The 19,533-nt window shown below is 42.4% G+C and overlaps 1 protein-coding gene across 3 annotated transcripts in view; it reads right to left on the reverse strand.

The window, feature by feature from the left end:
• The window catches only part of YTHDF2 (YTH N6-methyladenosine RNA binding protein F2), a 77,550-nt gene extending 70,898 nt beyond the window's left edge, over positions 1 to 6,652 (reverse strand). For 2 of the 3 annotated variants that reach the window (XM_056795417.1, XM_007491484.3), the window contains exons 1-4: positions 6,093 to 6,639; positions 5,636 to 5,660; positions 4,931 to 5,010; positions 474 to 2,063 (exon numbers count right to left, since the gene is read on the reverse strand). In XM_056795417.1, the coding sequence (XP_056651395.1) occupies positions 474 to 2,063; positions 4,931 to 5,010; positions 5,636 to 5,660; positions 6,093 to 6,119 (1,722 nt within the window). In that variant the 5' untranslated portion in view covers positions 6,120 to 6,639. Of the gene's footprint in view, positions 1 to 473; positions 2,064 to 4,930; positions 5,011 to 5,635; positions 5,661 to 6,092 lie in introns of all 3 variants that reach the window. The other variant, XM_007491485.3, reaches the window with a different exon arrangement.
• Between the last annotated feature and the right edge of the window lie 12,881 nt (positions 6,653 to 19,533).

Genomic DNA, 19,533 nt, shown 5'->3' on the forward strand with positions numbered 1-19,533 from the left:
AGTAGATGTTAATCTCTCCCCAACATATGAAATCAATTCACCTTTAAGACCTCAAAATAGTTCCTAATTTTCAAAGCACTACATACATGCTCAATTACTTTTGAGTAATTCAATGCTCATTATTTTTCTTTCTGAAGCTCATTCTTCCCAATTCCAACTATGTTTCAAACCTTCTTCTCATTTTATCTATAATGCTTCGACTAAACTTTTCTTTGGTCTGACTTGCTTATCACCTGGGAAGGAAGAGCAGGAGAGATAAAAGTTCTCATCTTTTGCCCAAACTCTTTCCCAAAGCTCACATCCTCACATTACTTCACAATGACCACATACAAATCTAACTATTAAGACAAACACTCCCATACAGGCTCAGAACTGCCAAGAGATGTTTTATTTACAAAATTATTTTGCATTTTCACCTACTTTTCCATTGATTCCTCCTCCCCTAAAAACCTTAACAGTGTTAAGCAGGTTACCTTTTTAACATTTTCCTCCTCCTCTTGGCGTTTCTCATAGTGTGAGAAGTCATCAAAAATGGAGGTGGTGTGCTTGTAGCTGGCAATGATTTTCAACACCTGCTTAGCCTTTTCCAGGGGCACTTCCTGAGTGTCTCTGGAGTTGGTCACTGGTTTATTCTCGTTGTTCTCTAGACGAATGTGCCGCAGCTGGCTATTGGGAACGTCCTTCACAAAAATCCACCTGACATCAAACCGTCCCTTCCATTTGTCCTGGGACCACACACCTGCACATGTGTTGTAGTCCACAGCAGATTTCATTTCTGCTACGCCACAGAAGTGTCCACTGCCGTTGACACTGAAAAGTAAGTAAACGGGGCCTTTCCCGTTCATGGAGCGATAAGCAGCATCCAGTCTCTTATTGCCATGTTCTGTGCTGCACCAGATATTATATTTAATGGAACGGTGAATATCGTCCTCAGAGTAACTCTTGATGATGAAAACCCGGCCATGTTTCAGATTCCAGTCAAAATCCTTGGGGTTGTAATTATTGATGGACCTCAGCTTCTCCAGCACTGGGTGGGGTTCTGAGGGAGCAGACCCAGAATTGTTCTGAGACTGCCCCACTCCATTACCATCTACCCCATTATGCCCAAACCCATTGCCACGGTTCCGGGGTGCTACCCAACGGGTGGGCTGGGCTGCTTGTTGTTGCACAGAAAGCTGGGTAGGTTGTGGTGGTGGCGGTGGAGGCAAAGGCTGTGGCTGTTGCCCTGCTGCAGCCTGCACCACTGGTGGGCTATTATTTATCTGCTGACCTACAGGCTGAGGTGATACCTGGGTTGGCTGCTGCCCAATATTCTGAACCAAAGCCTGAGAAGGGGCTTTTGCTACAGGACCCTTGTTATCCCAAGTTCCAATATCCATGTTATGTTTTATTGGGGGTGGTGGAAGACTTGACCCTGCCATGCCATTCTTGGTCTTCAGTTTAGGCTGTTGTTTTGCAGGCTTACTCGCAATATCAGCCCAAGATGTTGGTTTGGGAGGAGCAATAGTGGCTGGTGGCAAACTATTGGATGCCACTATGTTACTAGTAATGGATCCACTGCCAACTGCAGAGCCAACAACTTTTGGAACATTGCTTGTAACATCTGTGCTGCCCAGCTTCAGTGCTGCCATCCCTTGATCTATAGTATTCATACCGGGAGCCTTATTCAGGGTCTCATTGGCAAAAGCTGACTGTCCATCAATCATGGCTCCACCTAAGGAGCTAGGTGCATAAGCATAATTGCTACTATATCCAGAGCTTTGAGTAGACTGTCCCTGAGAACTGTTATTCCCCCAAGCTGAGAAGTCTATCCCACTGGGAAAGAAATTAAAACCATGCTGACCAAGAAATGGAGTGCTGCCTAGAGCCCCTGGTTGTCCAAACATAGCATCAGGTAGAAAGTGGGGCTCTCCATTGCTGAGCTGTCCATAGGATGTTAAGTAGGGCATGGGTGGGTCACCCCCAGTAGACCAGGCAGCTTCACCCAATGAATAAGAGAAGCCTATTGAAGGACTGTAGTAGCTTGGTAGGTAAGAGTCTGACATGGCTGTATATGCATTATTCTGTGGGGGGGGAAAAAAGCAAGAAAATCAGAACAAAGGAATACAAACTGAATACTTTTGTTTATACACGCAAAAATACAAAACCCTCCTTTCCTATCTATAGATATTACCCCAAAAAGTTCTGAGAAGTATGTTTGTCTCAAAACAGCATTCTATGTATCAAAAATTCTATCATAAAAAATCTACTTTACAGTTTAGTATTTGCAATGGTCAGCTTCAGGTTTTCTAACTCTACCAAAATTAGTCTTAATACTCTCAAGTCATGCTCTCCAGAAGTGTTTGGCAGATGATAACTGCTTTCAATTAAACTCAGACATGCCAAGGTTATTAGTGGCTCTTTGGACTGTAATAAGAAAGATGTATTTTGGCAAGGTAGACGAGTTCAGAAGAGATGGGGTATTGTTTTAAATTATAAATGGCTAATAATCAGTAATTTTTTTTTAACCTGTCAAGTCTGGAACATCCAATTCTGGCTCAAACCAACCAGGCTTCCATTCTTCATAAAAACTCTCTGCTAAGAAACTAAACAGCAAATAAAGTATGCTACCTACAGTGGAGAATGTTACTCTTAAATCCATTTGTAAGCATCCAGAGATGAGCCCATCTTAATTAAAACCAGGAAGGGAAATGCATAATGGTTTCTGAACAGCACATTTTGAAACCACAAAAATAATGTTGAATTTTCTGCTTCACCTGTAATAGCCAGTAGGGCCAAAAACAATGAACATCTAAGTTTGCAATTAAAGTGAGAAGGCATCTGAGGCTTCCCATGTAGCCGAAACATTGCTATGAACTTCAATGCCAAGTTAGCCTTCCTATTATTGACAGACTAGGCTAAAGAATAAAAATCACTTTGGTCTCTTTCTCAATTTGGCTCCTATTAAATATTTCCTCCTTGTGTATTCTTAAAGCACAGAATCATTTCTTAGGTGAAAAACCAGTTACAAAAGGGTACTTCCTTATAAATGTAGTCAAATCTAAACTAAAAAATAATTTAACTTAAAAACTTTATTTCATCATCTCTCAAAGTTTGAGTTATCTAAAAAATTCACTAGTTGATAGACTAGTCAATATATAGTCCTGTCCATTAAAGATTTAGATGACTAAGGACACCTTAAGCCCTAGGCTCAAATTACCAGAACCAGTAGTACTTCTAACAACCAGATTTCTCAGCTGGTCAAGAAAGTAAATCTTTCCATCTGATTCAGTCTGATAAAATAAACAAGGGACTTTTTTGTGTTTTGCCTACTATAAAATATCTTACTTGAAAGGAAAAAAAGAACTCAGTATTTCTATCTGTACTTACATAAAAAGAAAAAATTATAGAATGTGTTTGTAATGAATGAATTAGTGGAAAATTTACTTTTATTTCTACTTATTTTAGTTTAAAAGTATTAACAGTTAATAGGCAAAGTACTAATAGTTGTCAACTGTAGTTTCATGGAAGAGGTTACTACACAGAACTCTAGTTGGACTCCTATTAAGAACTTACAGGAGAACCTGGGCAAGAGTTCAACAGAATGGGATACAATCTACAATAGCAAAAGAAATACCCACAGTAAAGACAACACAGATCCAAATTATCTAAGTCTAGTAGAGAACAGATTTTCACCCTGTCCTTCCCCATTCTGCTTGTTAAGCTTTGGAACACAAGAAATTTTTTCTTGGTGTAAAAAGCACTACACTTAATTCTAGGGAAACAAGGAAAAATCAAGTCCCCTTAAAAAACATTACCTAGCTTGCCAAATTAAGAATAGCTGTCTGTACCTCAACTGGCAGGCACTCACATGCTCCAGCACTTAAAAACATCTGAGTTACACAATGTTTTATAGGAACTACCTGGAATTAAGAGCTTCTAAATGCTCCCACTATCTTCAATTATAATAAACACGTAAGCAAATGACTTCTTTAGCAAGAGGCAGCTATTAGTTCATTCCTCTATTTCCTTCCCTACTTTTCCTGATTAACTAGTTGCTTTCTAATCAAGAAACTTTTTTTAGTCAGTCTGTTAATTTTTTAAAAACCAAAACTTGGTGAGTGCAAGATAATCTTTTTATCATGTTATGATTTAAATTGGAGACAACTTCAGTCATAGTAAAGAAGTCATTTAAAAAAGAGTTTCATGTTACTTTAACCAGAGATAATGACTTATACATTATGTTCAAAGTTTATTCAAAACAGTTTGGAAGCCCCTGCATTTAAGCAAAGTACTTAAGGAAGTAATATTTTTCAATTATGACAAAGCCAATGGGGTGGAAATAAAAGTTATACACCACAAGTCATATCTTCGTGAGCAAAGCATTTGGTACTTTATATGTATATGACAATATAGAAGAATTCATGGACCAAAGCAAGCTGCTACAGGACAGTAGTCATACTAATCATCTCTGTAATTAAGTGCTCTGAGAAGTGACCCCAAAAAGTTACTATCATTTTGATAGTGCAATTCACACCTGATTTTTCTAGCTTCTAATGTTCCTTTAGTAAAGAAAACCTCCAGTTGAACAAACAGCTCACAAGAAAAAATTTCCATAGGAAAGCATGTCAACTAATTCTCATGGCCCTCAAAAATCAAATTCCCAAACAAATATGACTATTCCCTTATGGCATATTAACTATCTCAAATTCTTTCAACATCAGAGTGCTATATATTTATTGAAAAAATAGGTTAAAGGATTTTAATATTCCCTATTAAAACTACTTTGTTACACCCAAAAAACAGACAAATGATTCCAGAAAGGGAAGGAAGTGGCCCACCAGCCTTTCAAAGTGAGTTTCCTAGGACAAGAAAGTAGAAGGCCATCAAATGCATCATTACAATCTTTGCAGAGAGATAAACAGTTAGAGATAAACAGTTAATTACTCACGGGCCTTGCCTGTGGACTCAAGTATGGTTCAAAATCATCATCATTCAATCCATCCTTCTGATGCACAGATCCATTTTGTACTAAAGGAAAAAGTCACAATTGGAAGAGTGTCTCAATTCTGAAGTCTAATTTTTAACAAATGAACAAGATAAAGATACCAGTCCATCTTCCCAGTAAGAGGGGGAAAAAAACTTACCCAAACAACTAAACCAAATGAGGAAACAAACAAACCCAAATAACGAAAAGAAAAGTATTACAGATATTCCTTTCACGGAAATTTATTCTGCCACACAGTGAACTATCATTTGTCTAAAAGGTCATTTTATTGGCTCCTTCAGATTTCAATTTCCCCCACATCACATGCATGTACTTCCAGAGGGTGATCCACAAGGATGAAAAACAAAAGGCCTTCTAAGACCTACAGGAAACTAAAGACCTGGGACATTTCAGAGCCGAATCCACCCCCACCCCCGGGGGCACCAATGAATTACTCCTTGTTCCCGGAAAAGCATGCTCCGAAGACACGCAGAAAGGCACATAACACCCCGAGCCAGAAGCATCCCAGCTCTTCCATATCTAGGAAGGAGAGACCGAGCACAAGGACAGTCTCGCTTCCTGGGAAGTTTCCCGGGGGTCCCGACCTACGCGACTAGGTTTCCCTCCCCGGTCAGCCCCGGGCTCCCGAGGCCCCCCGGGACCGCTCACCTTTGTTGCCTTGACCTTTCGGTCTCTGCAGGAACGAGCGGAGACCGGCAGGCAGCGAGGACAGGCGGGCATGCGGGAGGAAGAGTCGTCGCCAGGCACCAGGTTGTCCGGAGAAGTCGCCAAAAGGGAGTGAAGAGGGGAAAAAAGACACGAAATGAGAGCGGGCCCAGCGAGGGGGAAGAAGGGAGCGGGCCGGGCCGAAGGGAGGAGGCACGGAGGCGGCGGGGAGGGGAAGCCTGAGGATGGGGGCGGGCGGCGGAGAGGAAGGGAGGGCACAGCAGGCCCGGGCCGAGCCCGAGCCCGAGCCCACGCGAGGCGCCGCCAAGACGAGCGGGGCCGGGCCCTGACCAGCGGAAAAGCTGCCGGGCCGCGCTGAGGGGCCGAGGCGCCGGGGCCTAGTCGGGCTCCCGCCTCACACAATGGCCGAGGCATGCGGGCCGGGGCGCCCGGGCCGTACCTGCTCCAGGAGGCTGCTGGCCGACATGGCTCGGAGATCCGCGGGGAAGGCGGCGGCGGCGGCGGGCTCTCCTCAGGGCGGCGGCGGCGGATGGGCCCCGGCGAGAGCGGGAGCGGAGAGCAGCGGCGGCGACGGCGGCTTTGTCCCTGACGCTCCGGGGGCCTCGGCGGACGCAGCGGAGACACAAGCGCGCGGCTTCGGGCTCGGGCTCTTGCCTCCGACTCCGCGACGCTCTAGCCCGGTCTCTCAACGCCCCGTCTCGAATGCCTGCGGCGCGCGCTCCCGCTGGGCCCGAACGAGCTCTGGGCGCCAAGGCGGTAGGGGGCGGGGGGAGGGGCAAGAGACGCACGCGCGTGCGAGAGCGAGAGGCGCGCTCTCCTCTCGAGGCCGCTCGCCGCGCTCTTTCCTCTTCCTCTCTCTCTCTCTCTCTCTCTCTTTCTCTACCCCTCTCCCACTCCCTCTCTTTTCCTATCTCTCGATTTCTCTCTCTCTCTCTCCTCCTACTCCCTCACTCACACGCGGAAGGAGCCCCTCCCCCACGCTTCTCCTCACGCGCGCGGGGCATACCGGGAAGCAAGGTCGGTGCGAGGGTGCCGCAGCGCCCTCTGGAGGGCAGGAGGATCGGAAAGGGCCGTGCGCAGGCGCGCGCAAGAGAGACTGGCCGGGGAGGGGGTGGGGGAGGAGAGAAAGGCGCCCTACCCACCCCCGCCCTCACTCGTTCCTGGGTTCTGGCCCCCGGGCTTCCCGGAGAGATGCCTGGGGCGGGAAGCCGGGAGGTCCGCTCGCGACTCCCTTCAGCCCTAACTTCCCTTCAGCAGGCGGAGTTCCCTACAGCACCAGAAATCCTGGACTGCCAAACCAGAAAAAGGACCTTAGAGGTCATCCAGAGCCCAGCCTTCTCCTTTTGCTCGGGGAACGCGAAGCACGGCCAGAGAAAGGGACTTGCCCAAAGTCGCACAGCACGGTGCAGAAGAGCTCAGAAATGGGGCAGCTAGGTGACTCAGTGGATAGAAAGCCAGGCCTGGAAATGAGAGATCCTCGGTTTAAATGTGGCCTCAGACACTTTCTAGCTGTGTGACTTGGGCAAATTAACTTAACCCCAATTGTCTAGCCGTTACGTTACCGCTCTTCTGCCTGGGAACCAATACTTAGTAAGAAAAAAGTTAAGGGTTAAAAAAAAAAAGCCTCGACTATTCAGGCGGCCAAGCCGAATTGAGAATTGAGCCATCCCCAAGCTAGTTTCTCAAACGCGAACCCTTGCAAGAATTCATTTAATTGTTTTTTAAAGAAATTAAACTGGTGCGATACCAGCGGTCAGGAAGCATTTATTAAGTGTCTAATATGTGCCAGTCACTGGGGATAGAAATATATTAAAAAAAAGAAAAACCTGCCCTCAAGGAGCATATAATCTAATAAGGGAGACAACGTGCAAAACAGCTAAGTACAAACTCTGGATCCCAAAGAAAACAGACATTTAAAGGAAGAGTAGCAGAAACTAAATTCAAGTTGAAAGATAGTTGGGGAGGTTTTTTCCTACTTTTATTTTTTTTTTTAAAGCGAATGGGAATATGGATCTCTTCCCAAAAATGGAGCTCGGGACTCAACATGCATTGTTTCTTGTACTGGCAGGGTCCTCCCATTACTCCCCCCACAGTGTGCTAGGGGGTCTGATTGGTCTCCTTAAACCCGCCAAAACTAAACTACATAAAGCTGAAGCTATTTTTAATAAGTAACGTAAACCGAGAGACTTGTGATTTAAGGCACCCCTCTCATTTTACAGATAGGAGAACTGAGACCCAGAAGGAAAAAAATCAAGAAGTAAAAGAATTGAGACTCAAATCTAGGTTTTCTGATTTAAATCCAGGGCTTTGTCTATTAAACCAAACTGTCTCTAATTGGCCCCCTACTGAGAACAGAACACAGTGATCTGCCCTAAGGAGAAGATACATTGTTAGCTAGGACTTAGAGTCCACTTGGACTGAATAGATGTCTTTTGACAAATGGACACACACACACACACACACACCTCCCACTGCACAAGCTTCAGACATCCCCCATCTGCTGAGGACCCTCACCACTCCTCCAGTCCACCTCCCACTGAGAAACCCACCACTACCATATGAACAATAAAATAGGGCACAGGGCTGCAGACTTCCTGAGGACCCTAACCAGAGAGAAAACCAGAGAGACCAGTCCTTCCCTCCCACCACCCCAACCCACCCCAACCGGGAACCACTCACTAAGAACCAAACCTTTCATCTCCCCATCTACCTTTCCTATTAGTCTAGTCCTCACTGTCCCTTAGCCCAAGAGTCATCACAGATTGCTCACCATCTCTCAACACTCCCCCACATCCAAACCTGCTGATTTCATCTTTGGGATTATCTCATTTCTGACATTGTCACCACTCCGGTGCAAGCCCCCATCACCTCAAGCCTAGAGTATTGTGATAGCCTGGAGGTGGGTGGCCCTATCCCAAGTCTACCCACTCCAAGCCATCCTCCATTCCACCACTAAAGTGTTTTTCCTAAAGCACAAATCCAATTATATCCACCTCCTTCCCAACTCAAACTCCAGGGGCTTCCTATTGCTTCCAAGGCCAATGTTCTGTTTGTTCTATTTGGCATTCAAAGCCCCCTCCTCCCTTTCCCCAACACACATACTCTTCCCCTTGCCAGCCTGGCCTCCTGATTATTCCACAAATAAGATGCCACATTTCTTGGTTCTGGGCATTCTCTCTGGCTTTATCCTATTCCTGAAATACTCTCCCTCATCTACTCCAATTACTGACCCTCCTTAGCTTTTTCTAAATGCCAACTAAAATCCCATCTCCTACAGGAAGCCCTCTCCAACCTCTCTCTTTTTTTTAAAAACCTTTCCTTTCTGTCATACTATCTAGTTCTAAGAAGAATGGCAAGGGTTAGGCAATTGGGGTTAAGTGACTCAAATTCAGGGTCACACAACTAGGAAGTGTCTTGAGACCAGGTTTAAAACCCAGGTCTCCCAACACCTCTTCATTCTAGTACCTTCCCTCTGTTGATTTTTTCCTATTATCCTATATATAGCTCAATTTGTATTTATTGTATTAGATTATACAATATTAGATTGTAAGCTCTTTGAAAGGAGAATATCTTTTCCCACTTTTTTGTATTCCCAGGGCTTAGTGCACTGCCTGGCACCAATTAAAAGGTGGGATTTAAGCAGGGGTTTAAAGAAAACCAAGGTCAGGAGTTGGAACAAAGAACTGAAAATGTTCCAGGCATGAGAGAACCAGAGAAAAATCCAGCCTCCAACACTAGCTGTTTGACCCTAGGAAATAATCTCTTCCTACCTCAGTTTCCTTAACTGTAAAATGAGGACACTAACAGCACCTACCTCACAGGGTTATTGCAAACATCAAATAATATTTTAAAGCATTTTGCAAAACTTAAAGCATTATAAAATGCTAGCTATTGTTGCAGTTATAATTACACTGGTACCCTTGCCCTTTGAAATATTAAAAGACTTAGAGGGAAGTCTATGATTTATACCCTACAAAAATCCCCTCTTCTCATCCCTTTTCCACTGCCTTTTGTGTATTACCTTTCCCCATTAGATTTAAGCTCCTAGACTGGCACATAGTAGGTACTTAATAAATGGGTATCAATTATTGGCTAGGATTTAGACACAAATGGCCCTGGATGTCTGGGGCAGGGCTCTGTCCTGGCAGAGGAAATGCCTTCACTGAGGAGATGGGAAATCCCTGGAAGCATCCATGGAAATGGCGCACTAAATCCAATCCTGAGCCCCTGCTGAGGTATCTGGGCATCTATCTGGTGGTATCAGGTGGTCACATCCAAATGCATAATTTATCAGACTGCTACTATTTGCCCCAACCCAAAGCTATTAGGCCTGGCCCATCCATGGATCAAATGTCTCTCCCAAAGCTTTAGTTTGCCTCCTTGAGTGAGGATGTACCAGCCTCTCCCTCCATCTGAAGAAAGAGGCTCCACTCACTGCTATAAGTGACACTCTCATATCTAAGAGCTCCTAAAGCCAATTGCATATATTACACAGCCTCATTTGAGACATATGACAGCCCTGTAAGAGAACTCCTACAGGTATTGTTATCTCCATAAATTTGTCTGTAGCTGGTAAAGACCTAAGGCAGAAACGTTCCAGAAACGAAGCATATATAAATTGAATGAAGAATAGCCAGACAAATTTTTGTTAGATGAATGAAATAAAGAAGCAGGTAAGGTAGGAAGGTAGCCAGTGACTAGGCTGAATTTGATCTGAATTGAAATTTTGCCCAAGATAGTTACCAGCTGTGTGACCCTGCCTACCTCAGTTTCCTCACCTGTAAAATGAGAATGATAATAATAACACCTGCTTTACAAGGTTAATATGAGGATAAAAATGTGATGACACTGGTAAAGTACTTTGCAAATCTGAAAGCACTATATAAATGCTAGATATTATTCTCTCTTACCCTACACTGATATAAGAGCTGCTATTCCTGACAATCCACTTTTTTCTCTGCTCATACATGTTCTTTTTTTTTTAAACCCTTCCATCTTAGAGTCAATACTGTGTATTGGCTCCAAGGCAGAAGAGTGGTAAGGGCTAGGCCATGGGGGTTAGGTGACTTGCCCAGGGTCACACAGCTGGGAATTGAGGTCAGATTTGAATCTAGGACCTCCCATCTCTAGGTCTGACTCTCAATCCATTGAGCCACCTAGCTGCCCCCTTTATACACATTCTTGACGAAGTCTTTTAAACCACTTATCATCAAAGTAGATAGAGCTCCAGCCCTGAAATCACAAAGACCTGAATTCATATCTAGCTTCAAATACTTACTAGCTGTGTGACTGACTAGTTTAAGTGACTCTGAATCACTTAACTTCTGCCTGCCTCGGTTTCCTCAACTGTAAAATTGAGATAATAGCAATTACCTTAGAGAGCTATTAGAAGATTAAATTAGATAATATTTGTTATCTGAATCTCTTAATGCCCTTGTAAGGTAGGTTATCACCATCATCATTACTGCCACCATTTTACAAAAAACAAGCAGAGGCTCAAAGGAGTTAAGGGACATAAATGTCAAGATCAGGATTCAAGCACAGGTCTTCTCAGTTCCAGATTTAACCCTATATGCTCTATGAAGTCTTTTTTTTTAATCCCTTACTTTCTCTAGTATCAATTCTAAGCTTGACCCTGGGCAAGTCACTCAACCCCAATTGCCTAGCCCTTGCTGCTCTTCTATATTAGAACTGATACCAAGACAGAAGGTAAAACGGTTTAAAAAAATTTTTTTCCCAAAGTTACAATAAGTGAGTGAGATCCCTGGTAAGATAACGTCCTGGGCCAAGGAAGGTTAGTCCCTGTTGGCACTGAGAATTTCAATGACTTGCTCAGGATCACACAGCCAGTGTGTATCTAAGGCAGAACTCTTTATCAACATCTTTAACTCTCCTTAACAGCAGTAATAGCAGCTAGCATTTGTATTATGGCATTGTAAGTGTGCTAAGTACTTTACAAATATATTCTCATTGGATCTTCACTGCAGTCCTGGAAAGGAGGTACCCCCCTTTAGAGATAAGGGAACTGAGGCAAAACAAGATTAAGCCACTCACTCAAATCCAGCTTCACTCACTTACCAGCTGAGTGATCACAGGCTCTAAAGTAATTGGGCTGACCTGACCCTAAAGCTATCCTGATGGATGAAGAAGTAAAGATGGCCCCAGAGACCTCAGTGAGAGCTTGGTTGCCCAGAAGAACCTCACACAAGAAAATGATGAATTTCTTCCTGCCATATAACCCAAAGATCACAATCCCTCAACTTTCTGGCTGAATCCCTGGTTGGATCCCTTCTCTGCCCTTCCTGGTTCTTCTTTGGAAGTGTCAGGCTTGGCCCCAGAACTGGGGTTGAACATGCTGCCCTTCCACTCATCTAATCAACCCTGCATCTCCTTCAAAGAAAGATTGTTGGGACCCAGATGACCAGCAAATGTGTATCATGCTGCAAGGGGGAAAGCACTGGTTCTAAATTTCTAGATACTGGGGGCAAATGTTTTTTCCAAATACTTGTGGTCTGAATGTCTCCCCTCTTTGGATATCCCCAGTTTGGCCAGGTGGCTCTCCCTCAAACACACCAAGGAGAAGGGCCCATGGCTTTCAGCACTGACTGGCTCCTCTAATTCTTCTCTGAAGCCCCTTTAATCCCAGCAATGGACTGCCATCCAGGACAAGTCTGGCCATGGCCATCTGATTTCTCCAATCCTGATACAGGATAGCTCAGCTTGATGAAAGAAATCATAGGGTATAGGATCCTTGACTTAGAGGTGGAAGGGCCCTCAGAAACATTAAGGAGGCAGCTAGATAGCTCAATGGATGGAAAGACAGGCGGTCATGGGTTCAAATGTGGCCTCAGACACTTCCTAGCTGTGGGACTCTGGGCAAGTCATTTAACTCCCATTGTCTACCCCTCACTGCTCTTCTGCCTTGGGATCAATACACAATATTGATTCTAAGATGAAAGGTAAGAGCTTAAAAAAGGGGGGGGCATTCAACCCAACACCCTCATTTTAAAATAACCTGAGATTTGCCTAGAGGTCACACAGGTTTTAGAAGCAAAATTTGAATCCTAGTCCTTTTGACTCCTAAACCAATCTTTTCACAACTCTAACATATAATCAATAAGCTTTTTTTTTTTCTAAACCCTTTCTTTCTGTCTTAATAACAACCCTAAGACAGAAGATCAAAAGCTAGGCAAATGTAGTTAAGTGCTTTACCTAGAGTCACACATACCTAGGAAGTATCTGAGGGTAAATTTGAACCCAGAGTCTCCCAAACCTGGTGCTCTATCCACTGTACCACCGAGCTGACTCAATCAGTAAACATTTATTAAGCACCTACTAAGAGCAGGGCACTGTGCTAAGCATAGGGAATACAAAAAGAGCCAAAAGGCTGCCTTCAGGGAGCTTAAGAGTCTGATAGAATAGACTACATTCAAGCAAGGATAATAATATACAAAGCAAGCTCTGTTTGGGATAAATAGGAAAGAATTAACAGGGAAGGCACTAGAATTAAGAAGGGTTGGGAAAAGATGGGATGTTAGGTGGGACTTAAAGAAAGCTAGACAACAAATGTGCCTTGAAACTGGGTCCCATCTTTCAATTCTACTCTTGGGGCTTTGTTCTCAACCTTTTTCTTTTATCTAGCACCCCCTTTCAAGCAAATAGCTACTGTCTATTGAGGCCAACCAACTGTGAACCCCAAGATGAATCAAGTCAGTTATAAGCACCTCAGTCAGTATTTCCAATACAAAAATAGCAAAAGACTTCTCCCTGCCCTCAAAGAGTTCACAGTCTAATGGGGGAAACCAGAAAAGAGCTATGTATAAACAAACTATAGATCCAGAACTTGTGAGGGGTGGAGTTCAGAGGCCACCTGGTCCAATCCCTTTTTATTTTGCTTTTGAAGAAACTTGGGTCAGATGTGGAATAATGTGGCCCATCCCTGGTTCTCTGATTTCAGAATCCTTGGACTCTTGTCATTTCTTTTTCTTTTCTTTTCTTTTTTTTATTTAATTAGATGATTTGGAATATTTTTCCATGGTTATAAGACTCATGTTCTTTTCCCCCTTCCCCCCTCCCATATCTGACCCACTGGGTTTAACATGTGTCACTGATCAAGACCTCTTTCTATATTATTGATATTTGCACTAGGGTGATCTTTTAGAGTCTACATCCCCAATCATATCCACATCAAACCATGTGATTAAGCAGTTGTTTTTCTTCTGTATTTCTGCTCCCACAGTTCTTTCTCTGGATGTAGATAGTGTTCTTTCTCATATATCCCTCTGAATTGTCCTGGATCATTGCATTGCTACTCATAAGAAGTCCATTCCATTTGATTTTACCATAGTGTTTCAGTCTCTGGGTACAATGTTCTCCTGGTTCTGCTCCTTTCACTCTGCATCACTTCCTGGAGGTCGTTCCAATTCACATGGAATTCCTCCACTTTATTATTCCTTTTAGCACAATAGTATTCCATCACCAACAGATACCACAATTTGTTCAGCCATTCCCCAACTGAAGGGCATCCCCTCGTTTTCCAATTTTTTGCCATCACAAAGAGCGCAGCTATGAATATTCTTGTACAAGTCTTTTTTTCTTATTATCTCCTTGGGATATAAACCCAGCAGTGCTATGGCTGGATCAAAGGACAGTCTTTTAGAGCCTTTTGGGCATAGTTCCAAATGGCCATCCAGAATAGTTGGATCAATTCACAACTCCACCAGCAATGCATTAATGTCCCAATTTTGCCACATCCCCTTCAGCATTCATTACTTTCCTTTGCTGCCAATCTGCTAGGTGTTTGTTTTGATTTGCATTTCTCTGAATATAAGAGATTTAGAACCTTTTTTCATGTGCTTATTAATAGTTTTGATTTCTTTATCTGAAAATTGCCTATTCATTTTCCTTGCCCATTTATCAATTGGGGAGTGGCTTGATTTTTTATACAATTGATTTAGCTCCTTATAAATTTGAGTGATTAGACCTTTGTCAGAGGTTTTTGTTATAAAGATTGTTTCCCAACTTGTTTCTTCCCTTCTAATCTTGATTGCATTGGTTTTGTAACCAAAATTATTTATTTTGCATTTTGTAATTTTTTTCTAACTCTTGCTTGATCTTAAAATCTTTCCATTAGCAAAGATCTGAAAAGTATACTATTCTGTGTTCCACTAATTTACTTATAGTTTCCTTCTTTATGTTCAAGTCATTCACCCATTCTGAGTTTATCTTGGTGTAAGGTGTGAGATGTTGATCTAACCTAATCTCTCCCATACTGTCTTCCAATTTTCCCAGCAGTTTTTGTCAAATAGTGGATTTTTGTCCCAAAAGCTGGGGTCTTTGGGTTTGTCATAGACTGTCTTGCTGAGGTCACTTACCCCAAGTCTATTCCACTGATCCTCCCTTCTGTCTCTTAGCTAGTACCATATTGTTTTGATGCTTTATACTACATTTTAAGATCTGGTACTGCAAGGCCACCTTCCTTCGCATTGAACAAGCCATCAAAGAACTCCCTAAGAAAAAAATCCCCAGGGACTGATGGATTCACAAATGAATTCTATCAAACATTCAAAGAACAGCTAATCCCAATACTATTCAAACTATTTGACATAGTAAGCAAAGAAGGAGTTCTACCAAATTCCTTTTATGACACAAATATGGTACTGATTCCAAAGCCTGGCAGGTCAAAAACAGAGAAAGAAAATTACAGATCAATCTCCTTAATGAACATAAATGCAAAAATCTTAAATAGAATACTAGCAAAAAGACTCCAGCAAGTCATCAGGAGGGTTATTCATTATGATCAGGTGGGATTTATACCAGGAATGCAAGAATGGTTCAATATTAGGAAAACCATCCACATAATCAATCATATCAACAAACCAACAAAAATCACATGATTATCTCAATAGATGCAGAAAAAGCCTTTGATAAAATACAACACTCATTCCTATTGAAAACACTAGAAAACATAGGAATAGAAGAGCCTTTTCTAAAAATAATAAAAAGTATATATCTAAAACTATCAGCAAGCATCATCTGCAATGGGGATAAACTAAAAGCCTTCCCGATAAGATCAGGAGTGCCCATTATCACCTCTATTATTTAACATTGTACTAGAAACACTAGCTGTAGCAATTAGAGAAGAAAAAGAAATTGAAGATATTAAAATAGGTAATGAGGAGACCAAGCTATCACTCTTTGCAGATGATATGATGGTCTACTTAAAGAACCCCAGAGAATCAACTAAAAAGCTAGTGGAAATAATCAACAACTTTAGCAACGTTGCAGGATACAAAATAAAACCACATAAATCATCAGCATTTCTATATACTTCCAACTCATCCCAGCAGCAAGAATTGGAAAGAGAAATTCCCTTTAAAATCATCCTAGACAAAATAAAATACTTGAGAATCTATCTGCCAAGACAAAAACAGGAACTATATGAACACAACTACAAAATACTCTCCACACAATTAAAACTAGATCTAAATAACTGGAAAAAACATTAATTGCTTATGGGTAGGATGAGCTAACATAATAAAAATGACAATCCTACCCAAACTAATTTACTTATTTAGTGCCATACCCATTGAACTTCCAAAAAACTTTTTTACTTCCTTATTACCCACATTCTTCTCTGTCCCTTCTGTCTCCAGTGCTTCTCTTAAACTGCCCCTGAAAGGCCAGTGACTTCTAATAGTGGTCTTTTCTCCATCTTTATTGCCTTTGACTTCTCAACTGCTTTTGCCACAGATGCCTGACTACCTCCTCCATTGATTTCACTTTGTCCCAGTTCTATCTTTCTTTCTTTGACTCCTCATCCTGTTCCCAAAGTCTAAACATGGATGGTCCCCAAGTTTCTATCTTTGTCTCTTTTCTCTCAACATTCTTTCCCTTGGCAATTTCATTCATCCTGGTGATTTCAACTTTCAAACCCATGTCTCCAGCCTTGATTTTTCTTTGGAGTTCCAGGCTGTAGCTGCAGCTGCTTATAGGATATCTCTACCTGGTTGTCCCATGGCCATCTCAAATCAAATTCAACCAGACTTGAGTTTATCATCTTTTTCCCACTCCAACCTATGCTTACTTCTGATTTCATCATTTCTGTTGGAGGCACTTCAGCTGACCTTATCTCTCAAGTTTCTATTCTTTCCTCACCCTTGCCTTTCACATCCAATCAGTTACCAAGTTTTGATCATTTGACCTCAAACACCTGTGAAATCCATGCCTTTTGTCTTCCCACTTTTGTTGTTGTTCAGACAAATCTAACTCTTTGTGAGAGAAATCCCATTTGGGGTTTTCTTGGCAAAGATAGCAAAGTGGTTTGTCATTTCCTTCTCCATCTCTCTCTCTTTTTTAATCAAAAAATTTTAGTTAATTAATTTAGAACATTTTCCCATGGTTACATGATTCATGTTCTTTCCTTCCCTTCCCCCCCCCAATCTCTTTTAATAGATGAGGAAACTGAGGTCAACAGGGTTAATCGACTTACCCAGGATCACCCAACTAGTCTGAGGCCAGATTTGAACTCACAAAGATGACTCTTCCTGACTCTGAGGCTGGCATTCTATCTGCTGTACCACCTATCTGCCTTGTATGCCTGTCTAGTATATATCCTTATAATTGATTACCAGAATCTTCAAAATGGCACCTATAGTCCCCCACATCTGCAAAGAAGGGAGAAATACATTTTCACGAATCCTATCTGAGGGGTTTTAGGCATTTTAAATATTTCAGAGGAGAGTCACAGGAACTTTCCAAAGCAAATTGATTAGCATAAAATGCAGATGTGTCTGAGGAGTCCCTAAATATGGATGTCAAAAGGATATGAATGAGAATGGCAGAGAGCTTTAAGCAGACTTGGGGATGTAATGATGAAAAGAGGATAGGATGATCTCTATGAAGCCTTGCCCTATCCTTTAAAAAAAATTTTTTTTAATAAAACCGTTACCTTCTGTCTTAGAATCAATATTAGTTCTAAGCAGAATTGGTAAGGGCTAGACAATAGAGGTTAAGTGACTTGCCCAGGGTCACATAGCTAGGAAGTGTCTGAGGCCAGATTTGAATACCAAAATTTCCCATCTCCAGACCTGCCTCTTTAGCCACTGAATCACCTCAATGCCCCCCTATGCTTTTCTCAGTAATACCTATTGAATCTCTGTAAAGAAGGCCAGTGGCTCCCTGGATTCTGGGCTAATCCTGACTTCATTAGGAGAGGCTTGGCTTTCAGGAATAGGGAGGTGACAATTCCACTCCAGCCTAATCAAACCTAATCTCAGTCACTCAATCATTCAACAATCATCTATTCAGTGTTTATTAGGTGCCACCTAAGGCAATGAGATGGCACTGTGAATAGAGGACAGGGCTTGGAGTTGGGAAGACCTGAGTTCAAATCTAACCTCACACACTAGCTATGTGACCCTGGGCAGGTCATGGCACTCTGCCTTGGTTTCCCCATTTATCAAATGAATTAGAAAAGGAAATGGGAAAGCACTCTAGTATCTTTGCCAAGAAAATTCCAAATGGTTTCAAGAAGAGTTGGACACTTCTGAACAACATGTCCCATGCCATGACAAACACTGGAGATATAAAGCTGATTAAAAAGACAGTCCCTCAAACCTGAAAAAGAACTGTGGGAGTAGAAACACAGAAGAAAAATATATGACTTATCACTTGTTTATAAGGGTATATAATTTGGAGTTTTGGTTTTAAAAGACTACTACAAAAATGAATAATATGGAAATAGGCATCAAGTAATAATACTTATATAACCCAGTGGAATTGCCTGTCAGCTCTGGGAAGGGGGAGGGAAGAGGGGAGGAAGACAACTTGAATCATGTAACTGTGGAAAAATATTTAAAATTTTAAATTAAAAAAAGATATGGAAGTCTTGATCAGTGATACATGTAAAACCCAGTGGAATTGTGCATTGGCTATGGGGGGAGGGGAGGGAAAGAACATGAATCCTGTAACCATGGGAAAATCTTCTAAATTAATTAATTAAATAAAGTTTTTCAATTAAAAAAACAAGAGAGAGCCTCTGCCCTAATTCACAATCTGATGGGGGAGATATTACGTAGAGGAGGGAGGTGGGAAACTGGGAAAAGCTTCCTATAGAAAGTAGGGTTTCATGTTTGATTTTGTTTTCTTTCCTATGATTCTGTACAAAAGAAACTGTCCTCTTTGTTTTTTATTTTTTCTTTTCTCCCAGAATGCATGGGGTAGGGATGTCAGGGAGGAGAAGAGGAGGAAAGGAGGAGACTTCTCCCTCCCTTTCCTTGCACTCACCCCAGGAGCAGTTAATATTGCTTTGGGGGCAAAAGCAAATCTTCTAGTTCTAATGGAGAGAGGGATAGTTCTTGGAGCCCAGAATTTGGGAGATGAGAGAAAGAGAAGAAGGAAGTTTGGTGCCCGGAGCCTATGGCTGGAGAGACAGCAGAGCTCAGAGTCAGGACTCTTTGGATGCCTTTCTGCTGGTCCTAGGGAGAGGATGCTGGTGACTTCTGAAAGAGCCTTGCAGTTCCAGAGCCAAGGACTTTGGCTGAGCCAAGGCTAGAAGCATAGGAGACCATTGTAGGAGACCTGAGCAGAGCAGGCACACTGAGGGCAGCTGAATAATGACACCTGCCCAAGGTGTTGGGTCCTGTTGAGTCAGAGAGGAAAGTTGTCCCTCCCCACGTGGGACCTCTGCACTTGAGTCATGACGCAATCATTAAGTGCATGCTATCCTACAGTGGAAAATATGCTAGCTTGTCTGGACACAAAGGAGCTGGCTTCAAATCCCATCCCTGTCATTTAATGACTAGTTTTGTTCCGTTATTTCAATTGTGCCTGATTCTTTATGACCCCCTTTGGGGTTTTCTTGGCAGAGATTACCAGAG

This window comes from Monodelphis domestica, chromosome 4, assembly GCF_027887165.1.
Source record: "Monodelphis domestica isolate mMonDom1 chromosome 4, mMonDom1.pri, whole genome shotgun sequence".
Lineage (NCBI taxonomy): Eukaryota > Metazoa > Chordata > Mammalia > Didelphimorphia > Didelphidae > Monodelphis > Monodelphis domestica.